This window comes from Carcharhinus amblyrhynchos, chromosome 6 (genome assembly GCF_965287045.1).
Source record: "Carcharhinus amblyrhynchos chromosome 6, sCarAmb.v2.hapA, whole genome shotgun sequence".
In the NCBI taxonomy this organism is placed as follows: domain Eukaryota; kingdom Metazoa; phylum Chordata; class Chondrichthyes; order Carcharhiniformes; family Carcharhinidae; genus Carcharhinus; species Carcharhinus amblyrhynchos.
The window spans coordinates 106,940,596-106,963,975 of NC_137329.1; the positions used below are offsets into that span (position 1 = coordinate 106,940,596).

Genomic DNA, 23,380 nt, shown 5'->3' on the forward strand with positions numbered 1-23,380 from the left:
CCCATCGAGTCTGCATCGACTCTCTGACAGAGCATCTTACACAGGTCCACCTCCCCCACCCCACTGCCCTATCCCTCTAACCCACACATTTACCCCTCCCTCCCCCTCATAATCTCCACATCTTGGGACATTAAGGGATAATTTTGCATGGTCAATCCACCTGACCCACACATCTTTGGGAGGAAACCCACACAGACAGACAGTCACCCAAGGCTGGAATCAAACCTGGGTCTCTGATACCTTGAAGCAGCAATGGTAACCACTGTGTCACCATGCCGCCCCTAGCCACATCTTATATGTGTGTTATATGTGGCCTGAGAGTGCAAGAAACCTTGCAGAGGTAATCAGTCATGATATGGAACGATCACACCCTCAGGGACTGGACAGACTAATTTTCTCATGACAATAAATAAAAATCTTGGCCCGCTAAACATAACAAATAAATATGAAGAAAAGCAAAGTACCACCAAGACAATACATCATATCCATTTAATCAGAAATAACCAACTTAGGACTAAATTAAAAAATGCATCGAGTGTATTATTTCATTAATAGATTTGGTCAGCAGAATTACTAAATACTTGCGAAAAAAAATGCACTTAGTGCAGTTGAAAGCTAACAATAGCCAAGAGGCAATCATACCATAAATGAAAAACTTCTAAAGTCTATTAAATCCAGATGACCTTCAATATCAACAAAGTTGCTGCGGAACCCTGAATGTTTAAAGGGGTAACAGTGGTAATCTGGACAAAGTTTTATTATCAATCCACAACATTCCTTTTCAACTGCTCAATACATTTGATGAGTTGAAGGAGCTTTACTATGCTAAACACTGCATCCTGCCATCTGTTTTTGTTTAGCTTTTAAAGTTTATGATAATTTGGGGGTCTTGTAGTTTATTTTTTGCTTGTCCCTCCCCCAACAAGTCTTGTTATGACTTCAGTTCATAAGGATTGTAGGCAGCAACCTGGGAACAGGATCAGAGTGCAGTAACAAGCATTAATAGTTGCATCATTTTTTATATAATTGTTGTTTAAGTCCTTGAGTGCATACTTGGCTCAAACATTTAATGACAAATCATCCCATTATTGACATTTTTGTACTTACAGAAAAAGGGGAGTCCCACAAACGACACAATTGTACATCCCTTTATCTTTGTGCAATGTATATTCTCCTGTAAAGGCACTGAAAGAGAAAATGCATTAAATCATGCAAATTATTAAGCAACATTATTTTATGCATAATAAAGCAAGTGGCACAGTGGCACAGTGGTTAGCACTGCTGCCTCACAGCTCCAGGGACCCAGGTTTGATTCCCAGCTCGGGTCACTGTCTGTGTGAAGTCTGCGCATTCTCCCCATGTCAGCGCAAGTTTCCTCCCACAATCCGAAAGTCATGCTGGTTAGGTGGGCTAAATTTTCGCTGAGTATACCGGAACAGACACTGGACTGTAGCAACTAGGAGATATTTTCACAGCAACTTCACTGCAGTGTTAATATAAGCCTGTGTGTGACACTAATAAATAAACTTTGAAGCTTTATGTTTCACTGATAAAGCTTTGCATTATTCTTTTACTCTCTTCCCCGTCTCCGCAACTAGCTTTCACTTTTACAAACAGGATTTTTTTAAAAATGACTGATACTCTCTGGGCAATTTTACATGCTGAATCATTCTGTTGGTTCAGTACACAACAGAATGCGATTTGGCTGGAAGCTCGGGCACAGAGGTTAAGGTCTGCTGCCAAAGTACTTCTGGAGTTTCTAAGCAGATGATTCACATCGAGTAAATTCAAACAGTATATTGTGACAGGAAGAAAGTGAAGCCTATTAACTGGGACCCCATGTAAGGTAAAGAGCATTTTGCAGGGCATGAATGGAAACAAGAATTACATCATTAATAAACTTGCATTAGAGATTCTTGAATACATGTGCCAGTGTCTTCTGTATAAACTAGACAAATAGTTAGCCTTGGCATGTACTAATATCAGCTGAGAGGCTCAACATTTTTCACTGAATTCAGCCTTGGAAGAGGGTGAGTATTTCTTTTAAAACAGCACCGAGAGCCAAGGACTACAGACATGTGAGGGTAGTTATTGAACATTTTTGACATTCCAACTGCAAATGAGCCAATAAATACTTTCTCCACATGTGCTTCAAAAACAGGCTTAATTACGCTACCTTCTTTTGGCAGCCAACCGTCTGAACACACAATGAGCACCTTCAAACTGCTCACTGGCAGCAGTCCATTTCCCTCAGTGTTTAGCTAACTCTAGTATCTGGAGAGAGAGAGACTAGCAAAGAAACAGTCTACACTCAGACAACCACTTTGCTGCTTCATGTACTTTAGCAAAGTGAAACAAAAAAAAAGACCAAAATAATTCCACAACCTTTTTTGTTGTCAATCAGATTAGCAAAGGCAATGTGCTTAGTTACTGCATCTACATCACTTGCTGCAGTGAAGTGGCAGGTTTAACCATGTGGACGCTGCGTTGAACATGGTAGAAAAGCCACGGTGGAAGTTTGGGCATAAGCCCAGCAGTAACTGCAAACTGCTGTGTCGCAAATGTCGAGTGACAGCATCATTCAAAATTTGTCCTCTTGCATCATCAGGATGCAAAAGGTGCATTGGGGAGGCCAGTCCCATGCCAAATGGCAGCACGATAGTCACATAAAAAATGAAGATCAGCTGGTAAGGTCAAGTATCAGGCTGACTATGAATAAGGGGTGGGGGGGAAGAACTGATTTAATGTGCAGCCAAGCTAAGCATTCCTGCTCCTTTCAGTTTCACATACCTTTTTGGTGGTTTCTTATAAAGGCTTGTCTGCTGTTGCCTTGAGTACAATGATTGCAGTCTGTATGCCATGTGCTGCACTCATGTATGATCAAATATCAGAAAGGGACCTGAATCGTGCGTTAAGTGGGTGCCCTAATCAATTAGCCTAACTAAATATGGCATGTTGTACTGTAGGGCATGTTCATTCCTCAGAATAGACAGAGACAGCACTAATACAAAGTTGAACTTCTTTTATTGAACAGCATTTAAAATTCATTACAGAAAGTGAAAAAACTGATTCACTGTGAGGCAGAGAGAGACACTACTAAAGGCTAGTCCTGACCCAGATTTGATCCAAACCTTACACTGCCCATATCTATTTATAGAGAGCATTATAATTTTTTGATTATCAGTATTAGGAAATTACTTGGTACAAGCAGTGTCTAACTTTCATAACCATTTTACAGCAGTGGCCCTTCAGTATTTATCAACTGAAACAAAGGCACTACATGATTCAGTTCAAAGATATGCCTCAATCAATCCATCCAATCCTACCTTTCGGTCCCTTTTTCCTGAGTCACATGATATTGCTGGGCTGTCAGACGCTTCCTCAGTTCCTGTTCTGGGAAGACCACCTTGCAGCTCTTTTTACTCTTACATGAACCTAGAAAGGAGAAGAAGCTCTTTAGGTTAACACCTGAATACTTACTTTGGCTGATGGCCAAAGCGTAGCTTCTGCACTCATTTGTCTAATCGCCAAACTTGCCCCAATGCAACACTGAATTCAGCTGAGCATAGTGGACTGTTCCTTTAATTCCCAATTAAATGTATTGCAAACCAGCCAGGTGATTCCAGTGAAGCAGTGACAATGTGTTACAGCCAAAAGCCTTTATTGTGTGTACACAATCACGTTTAACATTGTACTGATAGTGGAAACTTGATTCCACACTGAAACTAAAGTGTGGCTTTCACCCGAGTTGAAAGCTGACTGTTTTAAACTTCTTGTTATGAAAGCCCTGTACAAAGTGTCTCTTGGTCTCTAAGATGCTGATACCAAATGAGTTCAAAGTATAATGGCAGGATGAAATGAACTGGATGTAAATGGTACCAATTCAGCCTTCAGAACCCTGTGAAATTTATGGCAGAAATGAGTTACCAGTGTGATATGGCACCATCTTCCAGTTCTCCCTCTAGGTGAACTTGATCGCAAAACTAGATTTCCCTGAACAAGCAGGCACAAGGCAATTTCCCCAGATGATTGTAATGCAAATGGACAAATGTTAGCTGTCCGACCTGGATAACAAAACAGCCACACCTGCATTCAAGAAATCAGTGACACATCAAGATGTTTCAAGTGACTTTAAATATACGTTGCTCAAACATATTTCAAATCTTCTAAACTCAGCAGCTCAGGCAAATGACATTTGTACTTGCAAGTCAATGAGCAAATGATGCACTACGTGAACAATGCCAATTATGGCAATGATAAATGCTTCGTCAATTTAAAATGCCTCTACTGAAAAATATAAGCTTGGCAAAATATAATCCAAAACATGTAAAAATGGGGGTAACTTTAGTGATTTGAATGTCAAATAGGTAAGCAAATTTAGAATTAATTGCTCTTCATAATTTTAACAAAATTATGTAGAACATAAGAAAATAAAGATGCTTTTAAAAGTGAGCCATGGCACTAAGACCTCATGCCTTGTAAAATTCAAGCACCATCCAATTAACTCTGCCACAGTTAGCAACGAAGCAGGAAAATTATCTAACACATTTTATATATATGTAGTGTCTTTAATCTAGGAAAATATCCTAAGGCATTCCATGGAGGTTTAGAACAGCCAAACAGGAATCTGAGCTATCATTCTTCTACCACCCCACCCGCGCCCCCAACTCCCCCCACCCCACCTAAGGCCTCTCCATACTAAAATCCTTTTAAGTCTTACAAAAGCTCAAAATTATTTCATTTTATCTATGATATATTAAAGACCTTGGCCAATGGTACTCTTGACCAATCTTCTAAAGGCTAATGTGGAACAAAAAGATTGGCTTGCTTCCAAATGTACAATTCTTAGAGAGCAGTGTGCAATCTCTGAATAACAGAAGTTGAACCAATATCTAACTATTCATCCTGTGGGAAATTACATACATAGCCTATTGAATAATCACTTTACAAAAACAGCATGTTGGAACACAAATATGCTGAATTACTTGAATATCCTTGCAGACAGAATGATATATAGGCAGGTTGGAATAAGTAGCTTAGTCATAAGTGTATTCCAGTTTCAATGACTAGTACTGGAACTAAATGCTACTGGTCAGAATTTTCCTCGAGACATCATCTGCCTTTCTTTCTCATCCTGTTTGCCTTTCTTCCTGACAATAGAATTGTCAGGGTATTCATCTGTGGGGCATCAGGGTTGCATCTAATTCTGTGTCTATCCAACCCACCAAACATGGTTTTGAATTGAGTTCCTGGATAGCAGGAGAAATGCTGGTTGAAGTTTGCCCTGCCTGGCCCAAGCAGTTTTTTTTAAAACTCAGTAATGGGGCATGGACGTGACTGGCTGGCCAGCATTTATTGCCCACCCTAGTTGCCCTTGGACGGCAGTTGTGAGTCATATGTAGGCTAAACTGGATAAGGACAATAGATTTCCTTCCCTAAAAGACATTAGTGAGCCAGATGGGTTTTTCCGACAATCAACAATGGTTTCATGGGCATCAGTAGATTCTTAATTCCACATTTTTTAACACTTGAATTAAAATTCCATCGTCTGCCGTGGCAGGATTCAAAGCTGGAATATTAGCTGAGTTTCTGGATTAATAGTCTAGTGATAATACCACTAGGCCATCATCTCCCCATTATTTGTGTTAACTGAGTCACTCAGTAGGTTTAATAGCAAACAAAAAGGATTAGCAAATGGCATGGCATTCATCAAGACAAGCACTCATAACCAGAGGTGGAAAACTTCACACTACTGTTACAAAAATATAACTTAGAACATTAACATTACACTGAATTAAGTTACTTTGAAAAGTACAATCCTAGCATTTTCAAATTCTTATTCAAACATTCAGCCTTAATCTTGTAAGTTAAATGCAATTTAACAGCATTATTTCTAATAATTAATTGAATTAATTTTGAATGCTTTATAGCACAAGACGCATGTGTACAAGCAGGCCATTAAGGAAATCTGTGGAATACAGAATTGATTCAAGTAAGTGCTGTTTAAAAACTAATTTGTGCCTCATCACTTCTAGCTTGCATTCTGTTATTCTTAATTTAAATTAATGCAGACCATCAGAGTGTATTTATGCATTTGCTTAGATTTTTGATTGTTGTAGGGCCTTATTTAAAGATTATACAAGTAGAAATTCTAAGACATAGCAAGACGATGATCTAATTTTTTAAAAAATTGTTTTTGCAACTTAAGTCAATTCCCCATTTTCTCCTTCTTGGCTTTTTCCTCAAAGTTTTCAGCAACCTCCTAAAATTAGCAGTTATAGGAAAACCCCTCAAATCTTTGGTCACTGTTCCTCCTGAAATTTTGGATGAGTCTGTCTTTCCCATCACTACAAATATGTGATTGAGAACAGTTGCTGAGCAACTAATTCATCCTGTATACCATCATTACATAGCATCATACACCATTGTTCAAACACATCATCTCCAAAATGAACATACTTTAAGTAGGATAGAATTTCAAAACGTGAAGGGAAAGATGTTTTATATTTTGTGAATGCCATTAATGTTACATGGCAATATGCTTGTTAGATTTCAAAGCTGTGGGAAAGCATTTGGAAAATATTCATATTGATCTACGGACCCCAGAGAAATCCAACATTTAATTTTCCAATTTTGTTGAGTGGAGAATTCTACTTGAAACAGCATTAACCGATTTCAATTTGGAGCCAGTCATCCTATTCTTAATTCACTCTAACTAATATTTCAAGATGTTTAGAGAAATTATTATTGGAGTACATTATTTAGTCAATTTACTTCAACAGGGATGAGATACATTATGACAAACAAACCTTTAAAATGCAACAAGACCAAATCCTAACTGTAACAGCAATCATCAAAATATACAATTTATTTAATGTTAAAAAGTTGAGTAAATTGCATAATTTTTATATTTATTCAAAATTATAAAATCAACTTTTTAGGGAAAAGTAACTAACGCAAGCTGCTGGCTGGAGCCTCGCCTGCCCACAGCATAAATCAAGGATTTGTGTATGCATTTTCCATGGTTTTCTTCCCAGTAAAATGCTGGTTGAACTTGAGGTGAAAACAAAATAACAAGTAACAAAATTAGCAGGCGCCTAGAGAAATTCCTACTAAGTGCCCTAGTATTAACATGCTCGTTTGGCAAGAACTCTTTTTGCAAGAATCCTGAAATGAGTGCTATCCCTAAGCAAGTTCCCTAGGGTTGCTTCCCTATTTTTATATCCTTTTTGCATGTAACTTTTGCAACATTCAGCCCAAGTCATACACCTGTGTCAACACAACCAATAAATTTCTAACTAAATCAAAGACTTTAGCTACCCAGGAAAGCTCTGAACTTGTTCGTATACTTTACATTACATGTAGATTCAGGGCAATTTAACTGGAATCTATCAAATAATGAAGAAAGTAGATTGTGCTAACATGGGTCAATTACTTTAATTGGATATCTTAGAGAGGACCGGGGTCAATGTTTATAAATTATCCAAGGACACAATAAGTTTGGAAGGGTTCTTTTCCCCAGGAAGTAGTGTACCTGCAGAACATGGTCTCAGTTCAAATGATGACTCAATGGATTTCTTAGTGAGCAAGAGAGAGAGAGAGAGCATGAGACTGGTTTTGGCTAGGGCAGGGATCATCTAATCAAGAGGTGGACACACTATAACATAAATCAAAGCCAATGTGGCTTCCTGGATTAGTTTTGATCACCTAAAGGTGTCAGAGAAGAACTTCTTAGAATGTTTTTTTCCTTGTTAATCTTTGTTTCTGGCTTTTCGCTTCTCTCAGGGCATAACATAGTTCTGTGGGTAGAAAGGGTAACTACCAAGATGCACAGGGCATTCTACTTGAATGGGACAGACTAAATAGATCAATTAGTCTTTGCTTGACTATACTTTACTATGTTCACAATGTAAAATGAATTGTGAAATACATTTCGCATGCATTTAGTTGCAACTCTGGGTAGCTGAAATCTTTGTAAAAATGCAAATTACTGCAGATGCTGACATCTGAAACCAAAAGAGAAAACGCTGGAAAATCTCAGCATCTCTGGCAGCATCTGTAAGGAGAGAGTTGCGAGTCCAGATGACCCTTTATCAAAGCTCAAAACTTCAGCTCTTTTCTCTCCTTACAGATGCTGCCAGACCTGCTGAAGTCTTTGAATTGGTTAGAAGTTATTAGTTGTGTTGACACAAGCATACAACTTGAACTGAATGTCACAAAAGCTATATGCAGAAAGGATATTAAAAATAGAAAAGCATCACTCAGGTACTCGCACTCGCTCAGGGATAGCACACAGTTCAAGTCACTTGCAAAGAGTGCTCTTGCTGGAGGAGAACGTAAATAGTAGGGCAATTGGTAGGAAATTAGTGTTGGTGTGGGTCATTGCCAGTTGATGGGATTTTTCCATAATTCTCCAGAGATAATTAAATTTTCACTGGACTGCCATTTGCCATAAGATTCCAGATCAGATCAATGTTTAATCTAGTATTAGGGCAAAATTAATTGTCTTAAGATAAAGTGAATAGTCACCGTCAGGAAGCTTCTTTCAGCTGGAGAGGAAGTGGAAAGCTTTTAGGAAGGAGCTGTGGAACATACAGGATGGAATTCTCCCAAGTCTCCACCAGCAGGTTCAGTAGTGGGGGAGAATTCGGCAAGGAGAGAAAAAAAAATCAATTTCATGCTAGCGTGAATTTACACAGGATCTTTGGCTGGTGCCTGCCATTGGGAAACCTGCTGAAGGCTGGTGTGAAACTAATTTGCATTCCACTAATGGGATGTAGATGAAGACTCGACCACACATCCATGGGGCATGGTTAGTAAGTTTGCAGATAACACCAAGATTGGTGGCATAATGGACAGTGAAGAAAGTTATCTCCAATTCCAACGAGATCTTGATCAATTGGGCCGGTGGGCTGACGAATGGCAGGTGGAATTTAGTTTAGACAAATGCAAGATGATGCATTTTTGGTAGATTGAACCAGGGTAGGACTCACTCGCTTAATGGTAGGGCATTGGGAAGAGTTACAGAACAAAGAGATCTAGGGGTACATGTTCATAGCTCCTTGAAAGTGGAGTCACAAGTGAACAGAGTGGTGAAGGAGGCATTCAGCATGCTTGGTTTCATCGGTCAGAACATTGAATACAGGAGTTGGGACATCTTGTTGAAGTTGTACAAGACACTGGTACTGGGCGCAATTCTGGTTACCTTATTATAGAAAAGATATTATTAAACTAGAAATAGTGCAGAAAAGATTTACTAGGATGCTACCGGGACTTGATGGATTGAGATATGAGAGGCTGAATAGACTGGGAGCATAGGAGGCTGAGGGGTGACCTTACAGAGGTCTATAAAATAATGAGCGGCACAGACAAGGTAGATAGTCAATATCTTTCCCAATGGTAGGGGAGTCTAAAACTAGAGGGCATAGGTTTAAGGAGAGAGATACGAAAGTGTCCAGAGCGGTAATTTTTTCGCACAGAAGGTGGTGAGTGTCTGGAACAAGCTGCCAGAGGTAACAGTAGAGGCAAGTACAATTTTATCTTTTAAAAAGCATTTAGATAGTTACATGGGTACGATGGGCAGAGAGGGATACAGGCCAAATGCAGGCAATTGGGATTAGCTTAGGGGTTTAAAAAAAAGATGGTATGGACAAGTTGGGCCGAAGGGCCTGTTTCCATGCTATAAACCTCTACGACTCTATGACCCCTAATTATTCGTGGCACGGTTAGGAAAACATGCCAGTGCGAGGCATGTCTGGAAAAATGTAATGTGAGCAAAGCCTGGAGCTGCCAGGATGGAGAGTGACAGAAACCTCGGAACACCACATCAGTGGTGGTGAGAGAGGGGGGTGCCTTTTCAGTGTGGTGCTCAGATATGATGTCACATACTCCACGGTGCAGCACAGGCTTGCTGCACCATGGAATATGGCACAAAACACCAATTAATTAAGTCAAGATCAGACGATACAGTGCATTTTCCCACCAGCCTCTGTGATGGGATAGAATCTGCATTTCTGCTCCTTCCACGGGACTTGGCTCCCAAAGCTACAGCAGTTTAGGTAGACTTGGAAATGAGGTTTGAAGTTTTGAAGCTGCATGAATGCTACAGTTAAGCTGAATCGGTTAAAATCTCAAAGAATGGCATGCGTCAGAAGGCCAGGTTCAAACAGCCAAAAAGATCTCAGGAGTCCTGGGATCCACAGGAAGGGTGTATTGTGCCATGTCTTGACTTGTGGAGCTGGAAGCGGCACGGTAGCATCGTGGATAGCAGTGCTGCCTCATAGCACTGGGGACCTGGGTTCAAATCTCAGCTTGGGTCACTGTCTGTGAAGTTTGCATGTTCTCCCCGTGTCTGCGCGGGTTTCTGCTGGGTGCTCTGGTTTCCTCTCTTGGTCCAAAGATGTGGGATTAGATGGAATGGCCATGCTAAATTGTCCTTTAGTGTCAGGGGGACAAGCTAGGGTAAATGCATGGGAATATGGCCTGGGTGGGATTGTGGTCGGTGCAGATTTGATAGTTCAAATGGATTCTACGGTTAAGTATTAATCTTTGTTGTCCAACAAACATTATTAATTTGCATTCTAAATGAGTGCCAATACAGCTATTCCCCAACACGAGTTTTCCTACAATTGGATTTAATATCGTGTCCAAATGCCAACAATGTCATTGCTAGAAGAATAAAGGTGCCAACAGTGGTGATTTTTTTTTAAAATGGCCATTTCGGTCAGTTAGAAACTCTGTGGACTTGTCAGGATTCCATGGCTAGTATGCGAGGAGCACGGTTTATCAATTAAGCATTGTAGGATTACATAATTAATTTATTAGGGTTACATCCTTTTCAAAGACTTTTCCTTTGTATCTTATAATTAGAACCTACCATGTTTCAGAAGGTGAAACATCGAAAAGATACTACATCCGCAAAAGTTCCAGCTATATAATGAACATCAGACTTGCTCAACTGACGGTTTCATTTGCCCAATCACTCCGGCGCTTTTAATCTCGTTCAAGTTATTTTCCACACCGCAGTCTGATATTTCATTGATTGGATCTGCTACAGAATACTAGCAATCACTTGCAGTGCCATAATGAGTTGTTTCATGCAACAGCAAAATCATTCTTCTAACTTCCAACTGAAGTTGATAACATACAATTTGAATCCATCCTAGTTTATTGTATACGACACAAAATTTGATTGTAAACAACTCACCAGAGGACTGCAGTTTATCTCTTATACAAATACATCAGCCTACTTTTAACAGCCAATTGTTATATCCCAAAAGTTAATTTAATGGAAATAAAGTTTATTTGTTAGTCACAAGTAGGCTTACATTCATACTGCAATGAAGTTACTGTGAAAATCCCCAATTCGCCACATTCTGGGTACACTGAGGGAGAATTTAACATGGCCAATTCACCTAACCTGTACGTCTTTCAGACAGTGGGAGGAAATCGGAGAAAACCCACGCAGGCACAGGGAGAATGTGCAAACTCCACACAGACAGTGACCCAAGCTGGGAATCAAATCCGGGTCTCTGGAACTGTGAAGCAGCAATGCTAACCACTGTGCCACTGTACTGATGATTTGTTGAATAGATAAGTGGGTACGAACTTAGCTACAATCCTAGGTGATTCCTTAGCTGTGCTAAATTTACTTTACCCCAGTAAGATTGCAGAGGATGTTGCAATTGGTCTCAACAGCCATAAACAAAATTGTGGGGAAAAGAACAGTCAGGTTTCCTACTCCTGTAGCTGAAGACGGCCAGCTAAAGTGCAGTTAAATTGTTAATCAGGACACACCTTAGCTCTGGCCACCACTACAGTCAAATAGCCTGCCGATATATACGGTTCAAGCTCACACATGTGGTGTGACACTGCAAAGCCAGCCCAGCCGATGAATTAATCCCAAGCTTTAAACCCTGCCTTCTGGAAAAGGTGGTAATCAGGAGAAAAATCAGAGAGCAAACTCAAGGTTCAATTTTCCTCTATTATTTTAGTCAAAGTTTAACATATGCAGAACTGACTTACAGGCGTTTTGTAGAAAATTAGTCTCAGAGATACTTGCATAAAAAAGAGGAAAGTATAAAAAAGTAAAACACCAACAAATAATACGTTTGTTACTGAGAAATGTGTACTCTGTATAAAAAGGCCAATTGTGCACACAAACTACAAGGACCAGAGTTGCCCATCTGTATGTCATTTACCACAGAGAAGCAACTGCAGGTTTAAATTACATGGTATTGGATTGCAATTTCCTAACATTGAATGCTTTTCAACTTTTACCTTGAGTCATTACTACAAAGTATTCATAAAAACAACTCCAAACACAGATACTGGCATCTCACTTAAGGAATGTTGTTCCTTACTTTTGCGTTTCTTTTAAAAAGTAATCCCACTATCTGGTACTCGCTTAACATTTATTTATTGCTAAAGATCAGCTACTTTTTTTTGCCCAAGTTTTATTTTTGGAGCTGAAACCATTAAAGCATCATTGGAAAATATTGGTTTTTAATTCACTCTAATTTTGCACAGTCAATTGCTTTCAATGGGAATATCTGAAACATAATTATTTTCCTTTTACCAATGTTCTCATTAACCTTGTGTGGTAGGATTTCATACCAGTGACAGGCTTTGAAAGAGCACTGCTGTATTCCTTTGTTAACTTCAGTCTTATTTGGAAAGGATAAAGATTTCATTCCTGGTTTCTTTGTTAGCCTTGCAAGAACTGCTAAATCAGTATTCACAGAATTTGCTAGAATGTGCTTCATGTCATATTCTACAAGTTATTTGCTTTGGGTGTATATAAAACATCAGTTTCTAATTAGCAGAATTTCTTGAACATTCAGCATTTTCAAACTTTGAACGTAAACGCAACTTTCCACTTGGTAAACGGTTTTGCAACTGGCTTGTTGAGAAGAAATCCAATTAGCTTTAATAAGTTAAGTTTTTTTGTTGGCTTCATGTACATTATTTTAATAAAAGAATTAAACTTACAGATAGGAGAGCTCCTTTTTAAATTAGGAACAATAACGCATTGTCAAGAAATTCCATTATGCCTGTTAATGTCAGTTTCTGGTACGGAATATTCAGAAGTTCTACTCCGCTAATTTTCCAGTTTTAGAGAAATTGAAAACCTATATTTTTGTGGGGGGGAGGGGGGGGTTAACGAAAGGGGCGGGAGGGGGAGAGGCGAGTGGGAGGAGGGCAAAGAGAAAACAGGCCATTTGGGTTATATAAAGAAAAACAGACCTTGCTATTTTAACAACATTGCTGCTTTAGTCACAGCATAAGATAAATGTTGAAACTGTCTAGATTTAAATCGGAATATAATTTTCTAAACGTCTCGGATCTCACTGAAGTCGTTTAGTTGTAGGTTCGCATTTAGATAAAGTTTTTTTTGTGCTGATGTTCAAACATTTTTACATATTTTATTAAATAAGAAGCAGATTACCTTGTCAATCACCTAAAGCCCATTTCCTCTCCATTCATTCCTACAGTACTGGGTCAATAACAAGGTTAACCAAGGTTTCCCCCCCCTTAATTAGTAAAATACTGAGAAAATTTGGTTTTATTTGAGCACTGAAGTTTGTTGTCTGAGCACTGGAATAATTATGTTAAACAGGTTTGAAACCATTATTTGAAATGATGGCACTTTATAAAGGAATCGAGAACACAAAACAACTGCATTGTTCCAGTTTTAAGGAATTCTACCACCCACCCCCACTCCTGATTCACCTTTTTGTTGGCTGCAAGGTGCTACGGAAACATCAAGGCGAAGAGCTCCTAATGAGTATATAGGATATTATCACGTTTTATCTTACTAGAGTTACTTTAAAGAGAGTATCTTTTTCAACAGTGAGCTTTGTATTGACCATCCCAGAACTTCAGAGGAATGGCAATCACAATCAGATTGCCATTCTCCCGCCTTTTACTTATGTTAGTTAGGGGCTATACATTTACCCAAATTTTGATTCATGGCCTAGTTAGAAAAGCTGTGGAGATGCCCGCATTGGACTTGGGTAACACAGTAAGAAGTCTCACAACACCAGGTTAAAGTCCAACACATTTATTTGGCAGCAAAAGCCACCAGCTTTCGGAGCTTTCTTTGTCAGGTAAAGTCAGGCAAAGTCAGGCAAGAAGGAGCAGCGTTCCGAAAGCTAGTGGCTTTTGCTACCAAATAAACCTGTTGGATTTAACCTGGTGTTGTGAGACTTCTTACTCGTTAGTAAACAGCAGTGCAATGGGTTCCCAAGCCCTTCGGTGCAGGGTGGCAGCCTTGGGGAAATGAAGCCATGCTCCCTTTTCTTAAGCTAAACTAGCTGCCATAGAGCAGATAAGTTTAAAGGTCCCAGCCACTTTGAGAAGCCAGGGTGAAGGTAAACAGGTCAGATAATAGGTAGATGGTTGGGAGGGTGAGAGGATGGCTCAAGGAGGGCAGGGTCGGGTGGTGAGGTCAAGCAGGTAGTCTGGTCCAGAGGGGGGTGGGGAGGAGCTTGCTGGTCTTATAGTTACCCAGGAGTTAGAAGTGGTTTTAAACTTTTCTTGAATAACTATTTTGCCAAGAGAGTCAGAACTATGCAAAGTCTCCACTTTAAACTGGAGACTGGGATGGTTCCCGACGCAGGGTAATTGCCCATCAGAAGTCTGAACTTCCTCAGCAATTTCTGTGCCATCCTTACAAGGGGACTTCTGGAGGGAAGGGTCCATCAGTGCATCTTCTGGGGTATTCCTGGGGGCAGTTGAGATAAGACGTTCTGGCCATTTATTTGAAAGCTATACCACTGTATACATTTAACCCAATCGAGTGAAACAAACCTGTAATTACCTGGGACGCTTATGGAATGATTTTTGCTTTAAAGACCTCAACACTGAACCCCTATGAAACTTTGCAAATGCTACTTTAAAATTACTTTCTCAGACTTTCTCAACTGTGCAGAATCATATCTATGGTATAGGTCATGAGACAAAATCTCAAACCAGCAATTAAACTATCTTGAAAATTTCAAGGCAAAACATTGCAATGAACGTTCGTGTGAAGCAACTTTAAAGATGGGCCACATTTTGCAGAGGAAACGCAGGATCATTTGCCACCTGTAAATAACTATTAAGGCAGCAATAACTTTCTTCAACAAAATGCATCTGCAGAACGAGATGGAATTTTTTGCAATGGACAACCACTGTGAGGATCTTTATCCAGGCAATCAAAAGTGAAAAAGAACAACTTCTGTATTAGAGGATTTAAATACTTCCAAGGTATTTAATTTCAAAAGATTAAACAAGGAGGGGGGGGCAGGAGGAACCTTTGGATGTTGAACTTGAAAAATGCAACCACTGATTGTAATACTTTAAACATCAGGAAATGCAAAGCATCCATGTCATTCTTACTTTTTTTTTTACTGTGAAGTAGGTCATGTGCCCATTGACTTGTACTTGTGTTTTAACATCAAACTATCTGGACAAATGAGAGGTGACAGGAAAGTTGATGATTTAGATAAGGTTGGTAGTCTAATCTTAAGGATGAAAGAAGTCCAATCAGAGACATTTTTAAAAAAATATTCCCGGTGCCTATTACTTATGCGATACAGCAATAATGGACCTTGTTAGTGCCCACCTTATAAAGTTAGTATAAACCACTCCCCCCCCAAAATATTTCATTATTTGAAACATTATTATAAACAATTCCCTTTGTCCTTCCTCCACCAATGCCACCTCCCCCCCTAGAAAAATTCTAACCACTGTGTAGGTTGTTACATACAGGGAAGCAAGTGTTCCAAGTAGCAACGTTGCATTAATTAGCAGGCTACTGAAATACTAAATAATTAAGCAAATAACTGGAGACTATTCTAACACAGAACAAAAAGGCAAAGCAGAGTATGCAGCACTGCATTGACAGAGGCAGTCTGCTGTAGAAAATGCTTCAAAATAATTCAGTGTTCCCTTCCCCAGCTCCTCTGAGATCAGGAGAACGCACCTCCTTTTTTCCAACCTAGTAAGGATTCTGACATTAAAAGCGGTTTCTCTAGAGACTGTATGATTCTTGCTCATTTCCAAGTACTGACAGATGCGGTTTTATGTATCAAATGCTCTCCTGCTGCTTCGTGCCCCAAAATAAAATGCATGCAAAATGTTTCTTCCATAACCTCCCTGCAAAACATCACTTTCTTGACACAGAATGTGTTTTTTTACACAATGCTTTGGTCAGGTTGGTTTCCCTCTCTCTCTGACAGACTGATAATATGAACATGGATAGCAAAATGTGGCACATCAGAAAACAAATGTAGGGACCATGCACCCTGACGATAGTAAGAAATATCAGCTTGTACAACATCATTCAATTTAAAACTGAAGGTAAATATCTGGAAGGATATCTTAAAGGTTAAATTTCATTCTCTGGGTTCTCAAAGATATTCAGATAACTTGAGCAGTTTGTCATTTGGATCATTCTAATCCATTTATTACTTCATATTTATTGTGCAATTAATAAAGACAAATGCTTGTACATCTGTAGTTTAATGCTTGGTGAAATAATTTCAACAAAGGTGCCTGTTTTCTTGGATGTAATAGTAGCTTCAATGTGCTTGTTAGTTGCATATTAGTATAATCTAAAAGTCACTCACACATGCCATCTACTGGAACTTCTAAAGTTTCACTGAAACAAAATAAATACAATTAAGCAAAAAAAAACCTTGAGTAAAACTAAAACTATTCAGCAGGATAAAATATTTGCAATTACAATTAAATTGACAACAGTCAACGCTGGCATGCGCTAGTTATCAGCAATGCAAAATAATGTTTGCTTAATTAAAAGTTCAGAGTATTTAGAAGGAATGTAGAGGATAATATAATGTGTAAAGTTAATTTTGATACTGTGCTGTTTGTAATATCTATGATAGACCAAAAGTTGACAGTGTAAGCAAATCTCTGTATTGCTGCTGTTTATGATAAATATATAGGTCAATGTACCCACGGGCTTTAAATCACAGCACTGTGGTTCCCTTGATGGTTCAGCTGGTTAAGCCAGTAGTTAGCTAAATCACAAAGTTTCAGCAAAATCCTAGGTTCAATTTCTAGTCTGTGCAAATCTGTCAGAGCAGGGGGTACTATAATAAGCCTCAGTATCCCTGGGTGCAGTCAGATGGCAGGTAGGATTCCTCCCCAAAGTGGACAGAAAGTAATCCCTGCTGGAAAATGCATGGTTCTTTAATGTCACTATGATCTGGTTAAGTTGCAGTGGCCACAAAGGCAAACACCTAACCAACATTCACTGTCCAGGCCTGTCATGAAGTCTTGGACGAGTTACCAGAGAGCACCCAATGATGCTGGAACCAAGCCCAGCAATGCCGGTTCTTTAGGAGAGTTAAACAGAGAAAACAAAAACTATGGTTTTTACAAGTGATAAGAAGTATGGTATTTACTGAGTTCAGAAGAATAATATAGAAACATAATATCTGGGCACACTTTAATCAGTGCCATAGGTGAAGGAATTGAATAGAACATGCAAAGGTAAATTTGGAACTATTTTCATGTGACCCAGAGGACCTGATATTGACAGGCCTCGATTAGCAACCCTGCTTGCTGATGTCCCAGAAGTTCTCTCCTTGCTTGATTTGAAGGGGTTTTGAGGCCATTCCATGCCTTCAGGTTTGGGAAGTAGCCAGGGAACAGTTAGCAGATTATCAAAATCAAGTCCTTGGAGCTCACTTTCACAACTAAATGTGCCCAGCGTGAAAGTCATGGAGATTTACACATGGAGATTGGAACATCCTTCTGATTGAGAACTTGCATCAGTGTAGAAGGTAATCATGAAGTAGCCTCATTTATTCCCCATTGTTCTGCAAGTTCCTCTTTCATATATTTTCCTTTAAAATATTAATATCCAAGAGTCTCATCCCCAATCACTCCCTATGCCAAAGCATTGCATGTTCCAACACCACCATATTAAGAACATCTTCCTAGCCTTTTAATACAATGACCAATCATCACTCCCTCCTCACTCTATTAAAACCCTTGGTAACTTGTGAAAAGCTCTATCAAGTCTCTTCTCGCCTTCCCTGTTCTAGTGAACATAGTCCCAATAGCTTAAGTCAACGGCTACTTTAAAAATATTGATTATATTAACATCGAGATGTGCCCAAACTTTTGTCAAGCTGACTATGGAGCCAACATTCTTGTGCAACTGAATTTGGTGTTGTTGTCGCAGTAACTGTTCTCTGGTTAATGCAAAATTCTAAGGGCTCCAGATTTTGCATTTACACTGCAGTAGTGAGTGAACGTGAATAAACCAGTTGCTCTATAGCCCAGTGAGTGGCAACGATGGGATGGCGGGGGGGGTGTCACAAATTTTTAATGCTCAACAATAAGGGGAGGGAGGGGTGCTTTGGATTATATATAACCTACTGACCAGCTTCTGGTAGTGGGCTAGGAACTAGAAGATTCTCCTCGGTTGTGGCCTCAAGAGGGTGAAAGATTCTCCTTGACCAGACTGCCTTGAGTAATATCTCAATCTGCACCATGTGTACATGTGTTCCTCCTGTTCCCACCACAGTGGACTGTATTTATTACCCAAAGTTCACTTTTTGGCTTGAAGTAAGATCTATTTCTGCCTGCCATTCTTTCAAGTGGAAATACAAACATATTTCTGGTTTTCCCACTGTCCACACCCAAAACGTTTAGTCTGCTCTTTCTCCAGATATTGTCGGACCTACAGGGCATTTTCCAGCCTTTTCTGATCCAGATTTTTCAACAACTTTAGTATTTTGTAATGTTGATACTGGCAGTTTTATTTCTACGCTGCCTTTTAAAAGAAAGCTCTCTGATACGTGCAAACTAGTCAAATTGAAACTGCTCAGGTTTCCCCCACAGCAAAATGATGTATTCTGAGCGCTTCAAATTGCCACTGCTCAATTTTGAAGCTGGTAGCACATGCAAAAGTGAGGAAGGTTGACGTTGTGGCTTTTCCCTCATGGGTACATGGTGCACGAGCTGCATCAAACATCTTAGCTGCCATTTAAAACAATGCTAGCAACTCCATGTAAAGCCATGCATTTTTATTATCCTTTTCCATAAATCACAAGAACTGTTGTTTTGGTCTGCAACCTCCCCCCACCCCCCCCCCTGAAAAAAAAGCACTTGGAATCTACAATCACCCAATATTTTGGAATACAGTATATACTATAGTTGTGCAGCTGTATAGGGCATTGGTGAGGCCGCAGCTGGAGTACTGTGTGCAGTTTTGGGCGCCGCACCTGCGCAAGGATATTTTGGCCTTGGAGGGAGTGCAGAGGAGGTTTACTAGGCTGATACCGGAGTTGAGGGGGTTGAGCTATGAGGAGAGGCTGAATAAACTAGGCTTGTACTCGTTAGAGTTTAGAAGAATGAGGGGAGATCTCATTGAGACGTATAAGATGATGAATGGGATGGATAGGATAGAGGTGGAAAGACTCTTCCCGCTCAAAAAAGACAGTAGGACTAGGGGGCACAGCCTCAAGATAAAGGGGGGGCGGTTCAGAACGGAGTTGAGGAGGAACTTCTTCACTCAAAGGGTGGTGAATCTCTGGAATTCTCTGCCCGTTGAAGTGGTGGAGGCTGCCTCGCTAAATATTTTTAAGAAGCGGGTTGATGGGTTTTTGATAAGAGAGGGGATTAAGGGTTATGGGGAGAGGGCGGGAAAGTGGAACTGAGCCACGACAGATCAGCCACGACAGATCAGCCATGATCTTATTGAATGGCGGGGCAGGCTCGAAGGGCCAGATGGCCTACTCCTGCTCCTATTTCTTATGTTCTTATGTTCTTATGTATGTTTATGCTAAAAACACTTTTGGAATCAGCTTAAGAGTATCCATTGATATGCAATGTATGTAACAGTTTTTATTTTTTAAAGTTTACACTGGTGTGCACTCATCAATTTTCTTTAAATATTTATCAGGATAATACTGCCAGGAAAGAAAACAGTGTGTACCAAGAAAACGTATTAATGGTATGTTCCCCGTGACATCAGAAGCTTTTCCTCGCTTCTAGGATAATTTAATTTTTTAGCTTACATATTTGCCGCAATGAAATTTCTAAAGCAATTTGAAATTGTACAAAATAAAATGCTTTTTTTTTCAAAAGTGAGAATAGTGACACTGTCAAGATGCTGTCAAAACAAGGAACAGCATCTCAAGTAGCGAAAATGATCACAATTAAGTTTTCTCAGGATCTGAAGGTTGTCCCTGCATTTCAGAACAGGAAGATACCATCAGGGCTGAGCGAGGATAATATATAGACAAGGAGGAGCTGGTAAATGTTACTTTGGCTTTTCAAAATGGGGATAATGTGTACACTCAAGCAGTGATTTATTGCTAACTTCTGGCTTCAAAGAAAAATTCTGCTAAACTAAAAAACGAGGGTCAGTGTCATTCAAATAACCTTGGATTTTCTACAGCAGAATCACCATCTTAATATTTAAAAAAAGAAACAGCACCCAAAGTTTGCAAAACACACAGCATGCAGCACACATTCAACCTGAGGGAAGCCCACAGGCACGAAGGGCTACTGGCTGGCTCTTTGTGACCAAATGCAGCAGGTTGAATGCAGACATCACTGGGATACTTCCACCAAGAAATAAGAGGCAAGAAGCAGGGAACAACAGCTAAGTAGGGAAACAAAAGAAAAAAATCCCATTAAACATCAATACGATAACAAGCATGCACCTTATTTAGATAATATTCAGAAAATGCTGATTATGCTATGAAAAGATAATTCCAAGCTTGGCTCCTTGGTCGAATATTTGCAAGTGAGAAAGCAACGTTTATTATTTGTACATGACTTTGGATCAAGTAGGTGAAAGCACGTGGTGAAACCGAACATGGTAGCCATTCGTAGGGAAATTAATCTTCAAAGTCACGCCCGTCCCTCGTGTTTTCACAGACTAAGAGCGTAGGCATCTCTGGAGTCTCACCACCTCCTGAGGAGCAAAACAATGATTTACATGGACAAACATACCATTCTGGAGTGTGTCTGAAAGAAATATGCTTACGCTAACTCTGACATCTTAAAGCTGGCTTACTGCAAAGCCAAAACTATTTTTCCTGTTTTTGCAAGGAGAGAAAAGGAAACAAAACTAAGTGTCACAGCGAACAGCCTCAGTGAGCCATTAAACAAAAGTAAACATGTCAACTTTAAAATGACTGTGGTGCTACAAACCAAAAAGGGCACCGAGCAACATTCCATTGTTGAGAATCTATTTTGTGAACAAACACAAAACGGTGATCAAAAATTTTTAAAAAAGCACAAAACAATTCTTGTGACTTTCGCAGAGCCTGTCGTGAAAATGAAAGTGTTTAAGTGATGTGCAATTACCTAGAGGAGCTGCAGTCTTACTCAGTGCCCGCAGCTGATCATAAAAGGTCCTCCTATTCAGGATCATCAATTGCAGTACCAGGCAGCCTGTGCGCCTACCAATCGAAGCCATCTGGCTTATGTCAAGCCTTTGGGTCAGGCAGCTACAGTGCAACAGGAAGAGAGGCAGTGATGTCACTCTGCAGGTCAGGCAAAGAACAAGGATGTATTTTGCAATTAATAGGCAGTGTGCCCCAGTACTGGGGTTCCAGCATACTTGAACTGCGTGATTTATGGTTATTATAATATGTTCATAGTGTTGGTAAAAGAGGTGCCATCTACTGGTGAAAGCACACATCACAAAGCAGGATGAGGAACTATATTGCATATGTGCACATAATGTGTTACGTTAGTCTCGTGCACATTTCATTGACGTGCATGTATTCACACTGATCATACCAATCCCACTGAACTTGCACAGGTTTATAGTTACATTTGCATTCTAGATTAATACCTTTGTTGCCTTTATTTGAATGAACAAAGTGTACAACAGGGTTAACTTAAAAAGTCTTCAGTCACCATGCTAACTCAGGAAGTAAATTCATGGAGAGATTCTCAGATTCAGTTCTCAAATTGGTTAATGCCAGCCAGCAATGCTTCAATTGATATATCAATGTTTCCAAGTTAGTGGGGTTGGGGAGGATAGATTCATCAGGAATCCCAGTCACTATCTTGTTATACCTGCTGGTGTGTGGAAAGCTGCGCTGGCATGCCTGATTGGATGCTAGACTTCCTCTTTGATGGTGAGCTTTTAAGAAAGGCAGTCACCAAGATATGAGATGCGTTCAACAACTTCTAAAGTCTCCCCGTAACAATAGATGGAGATGTAGAGAGCTGGTGGAAGTAGGGAGAGCTAGTGGAAGGAGTGAGGTGGGGACAAGCCATCACAATTGAATAGCTAGGTAACACACACCTTCTGCAGCAGTCTTTACCTTGCACCATACAAGGTTCAGTTTGCACGCTGGATCCATGTTAGTCCCTTTCCATATATAAATGAAGGGCCTCAGCCAGTTTAATACAGTTTGCCTTAAGTATATCCATGCTTGCATTTGTGGCCCACAATGCAAGCGACATTCAGACTTACCTCAACCTTTAATTCCTCGTACAAAATGGTTGGTTTCTCATTCAATGTCGGCAAGAGCAAAATCCTCCACCAGCAGTTCCCCAAGCCCACCTCCACCAGCTCCCCCCCAACACCTCCTCCACTACCAGTTCTACACTCCACCAGTTTCCCTCGCACCCCTTCTCCGCCAGCTCCTCCTCGCACCAGTTCTCCAGCAGATTTTCCCCCAACACTCTGTCCACCCTTCACCCTCCACCAGCTCTTCCCCTCTCCACCAGCTCTCTTCGTCTAGTGGAAGATATCACCCTCTTCCACTAGCTCTCCCTACTTCCGCCAGCTCTCTACATCTCCATCTATTATTATAGGGAGACTTTATAAGTTGTTGAACGCATTCCATATCTTGGTGACTGCCTCTCTTAAAAGCTCACCAAAGAGGAAATCTAGCATCCAATCAGGCATGCCAGTGCAGCTTTCCAAAGATCGCACAACCAAGTCTTTGACTACAGAGTTATCCATAAGGGAACAACTCTACTATTGTCACCACCCTTCTATATAACAGAGACATGAGCTACCCCCTAAAAGGCACCTCTGGATGCTGGGGAATTCTCACCAGTAGTGCCTCTGTTGGATGTTCAAGGTCAAGTGGGAAAACAGGCAAACATCCTCACTAGAGCCAATTCCTCTGGCATTCAAACCCTTTAAACCTATATAAGCCTTTTTTAATATCCAATTTAATCTTATTTTTCAACTAATTTGATTAGTTGAATAATAATTCTTAAATGTTATATCCATATGGAATCAATTTCATATTTATTTTTAACTAGAATTTAAAACACTGCTTCCTCGATAGTCATTATACATTGCATCAAAAATGCTCCCCCCTCTTCTTAAATAAGGGCAAAACCTCCAATTACCTTGAATGATGCCACGGGAGATCAGCTA

General features: G+C 40.0%; 1 protein-coding gene across 3 annotated transcripts in view; it reads right to left on the reverse strand.

Moving 5' to 3' along the window:
- The window catches only part of msrb3 (methionine sulfoxide reductase B3), a 98,699-nt gene that overhangs the window by 50,753 nt on the left and 24,566 nt on the right, over positions 1-23,380 (reverse strand). Inside the window, exons 1-4 of one of the 3 annotated variants that reach the window (XM_080191732.1) lie at positions 21,337-21,422; positions 20,500-20,626; positions 3,327-3,435; positions 1,108-1,185 (exon numbers count right to left, since the gene is read on the reverse strand). In XM_080191732.1, the coding sequence (XP_080047858.1) occupies positions 1,108-1,185; positions 3,327-3,435; positions 20,500-20,575 (263 nt within the window). In that variant the 5' untranslated portion in view covers positions 20,576-20,626; positions 21,337-21,422. Of the gene's footprint in view, positions 1-1,107; positions 1,186-3,326; positions 3,436-20,499; positions 20,627-21,336; positions 21,423-23,380 lie in introns of those variants that run through there. The other 2 variants (XM_080191730.1, XM_080191729.1) reach the window with 2 other exon arrangements.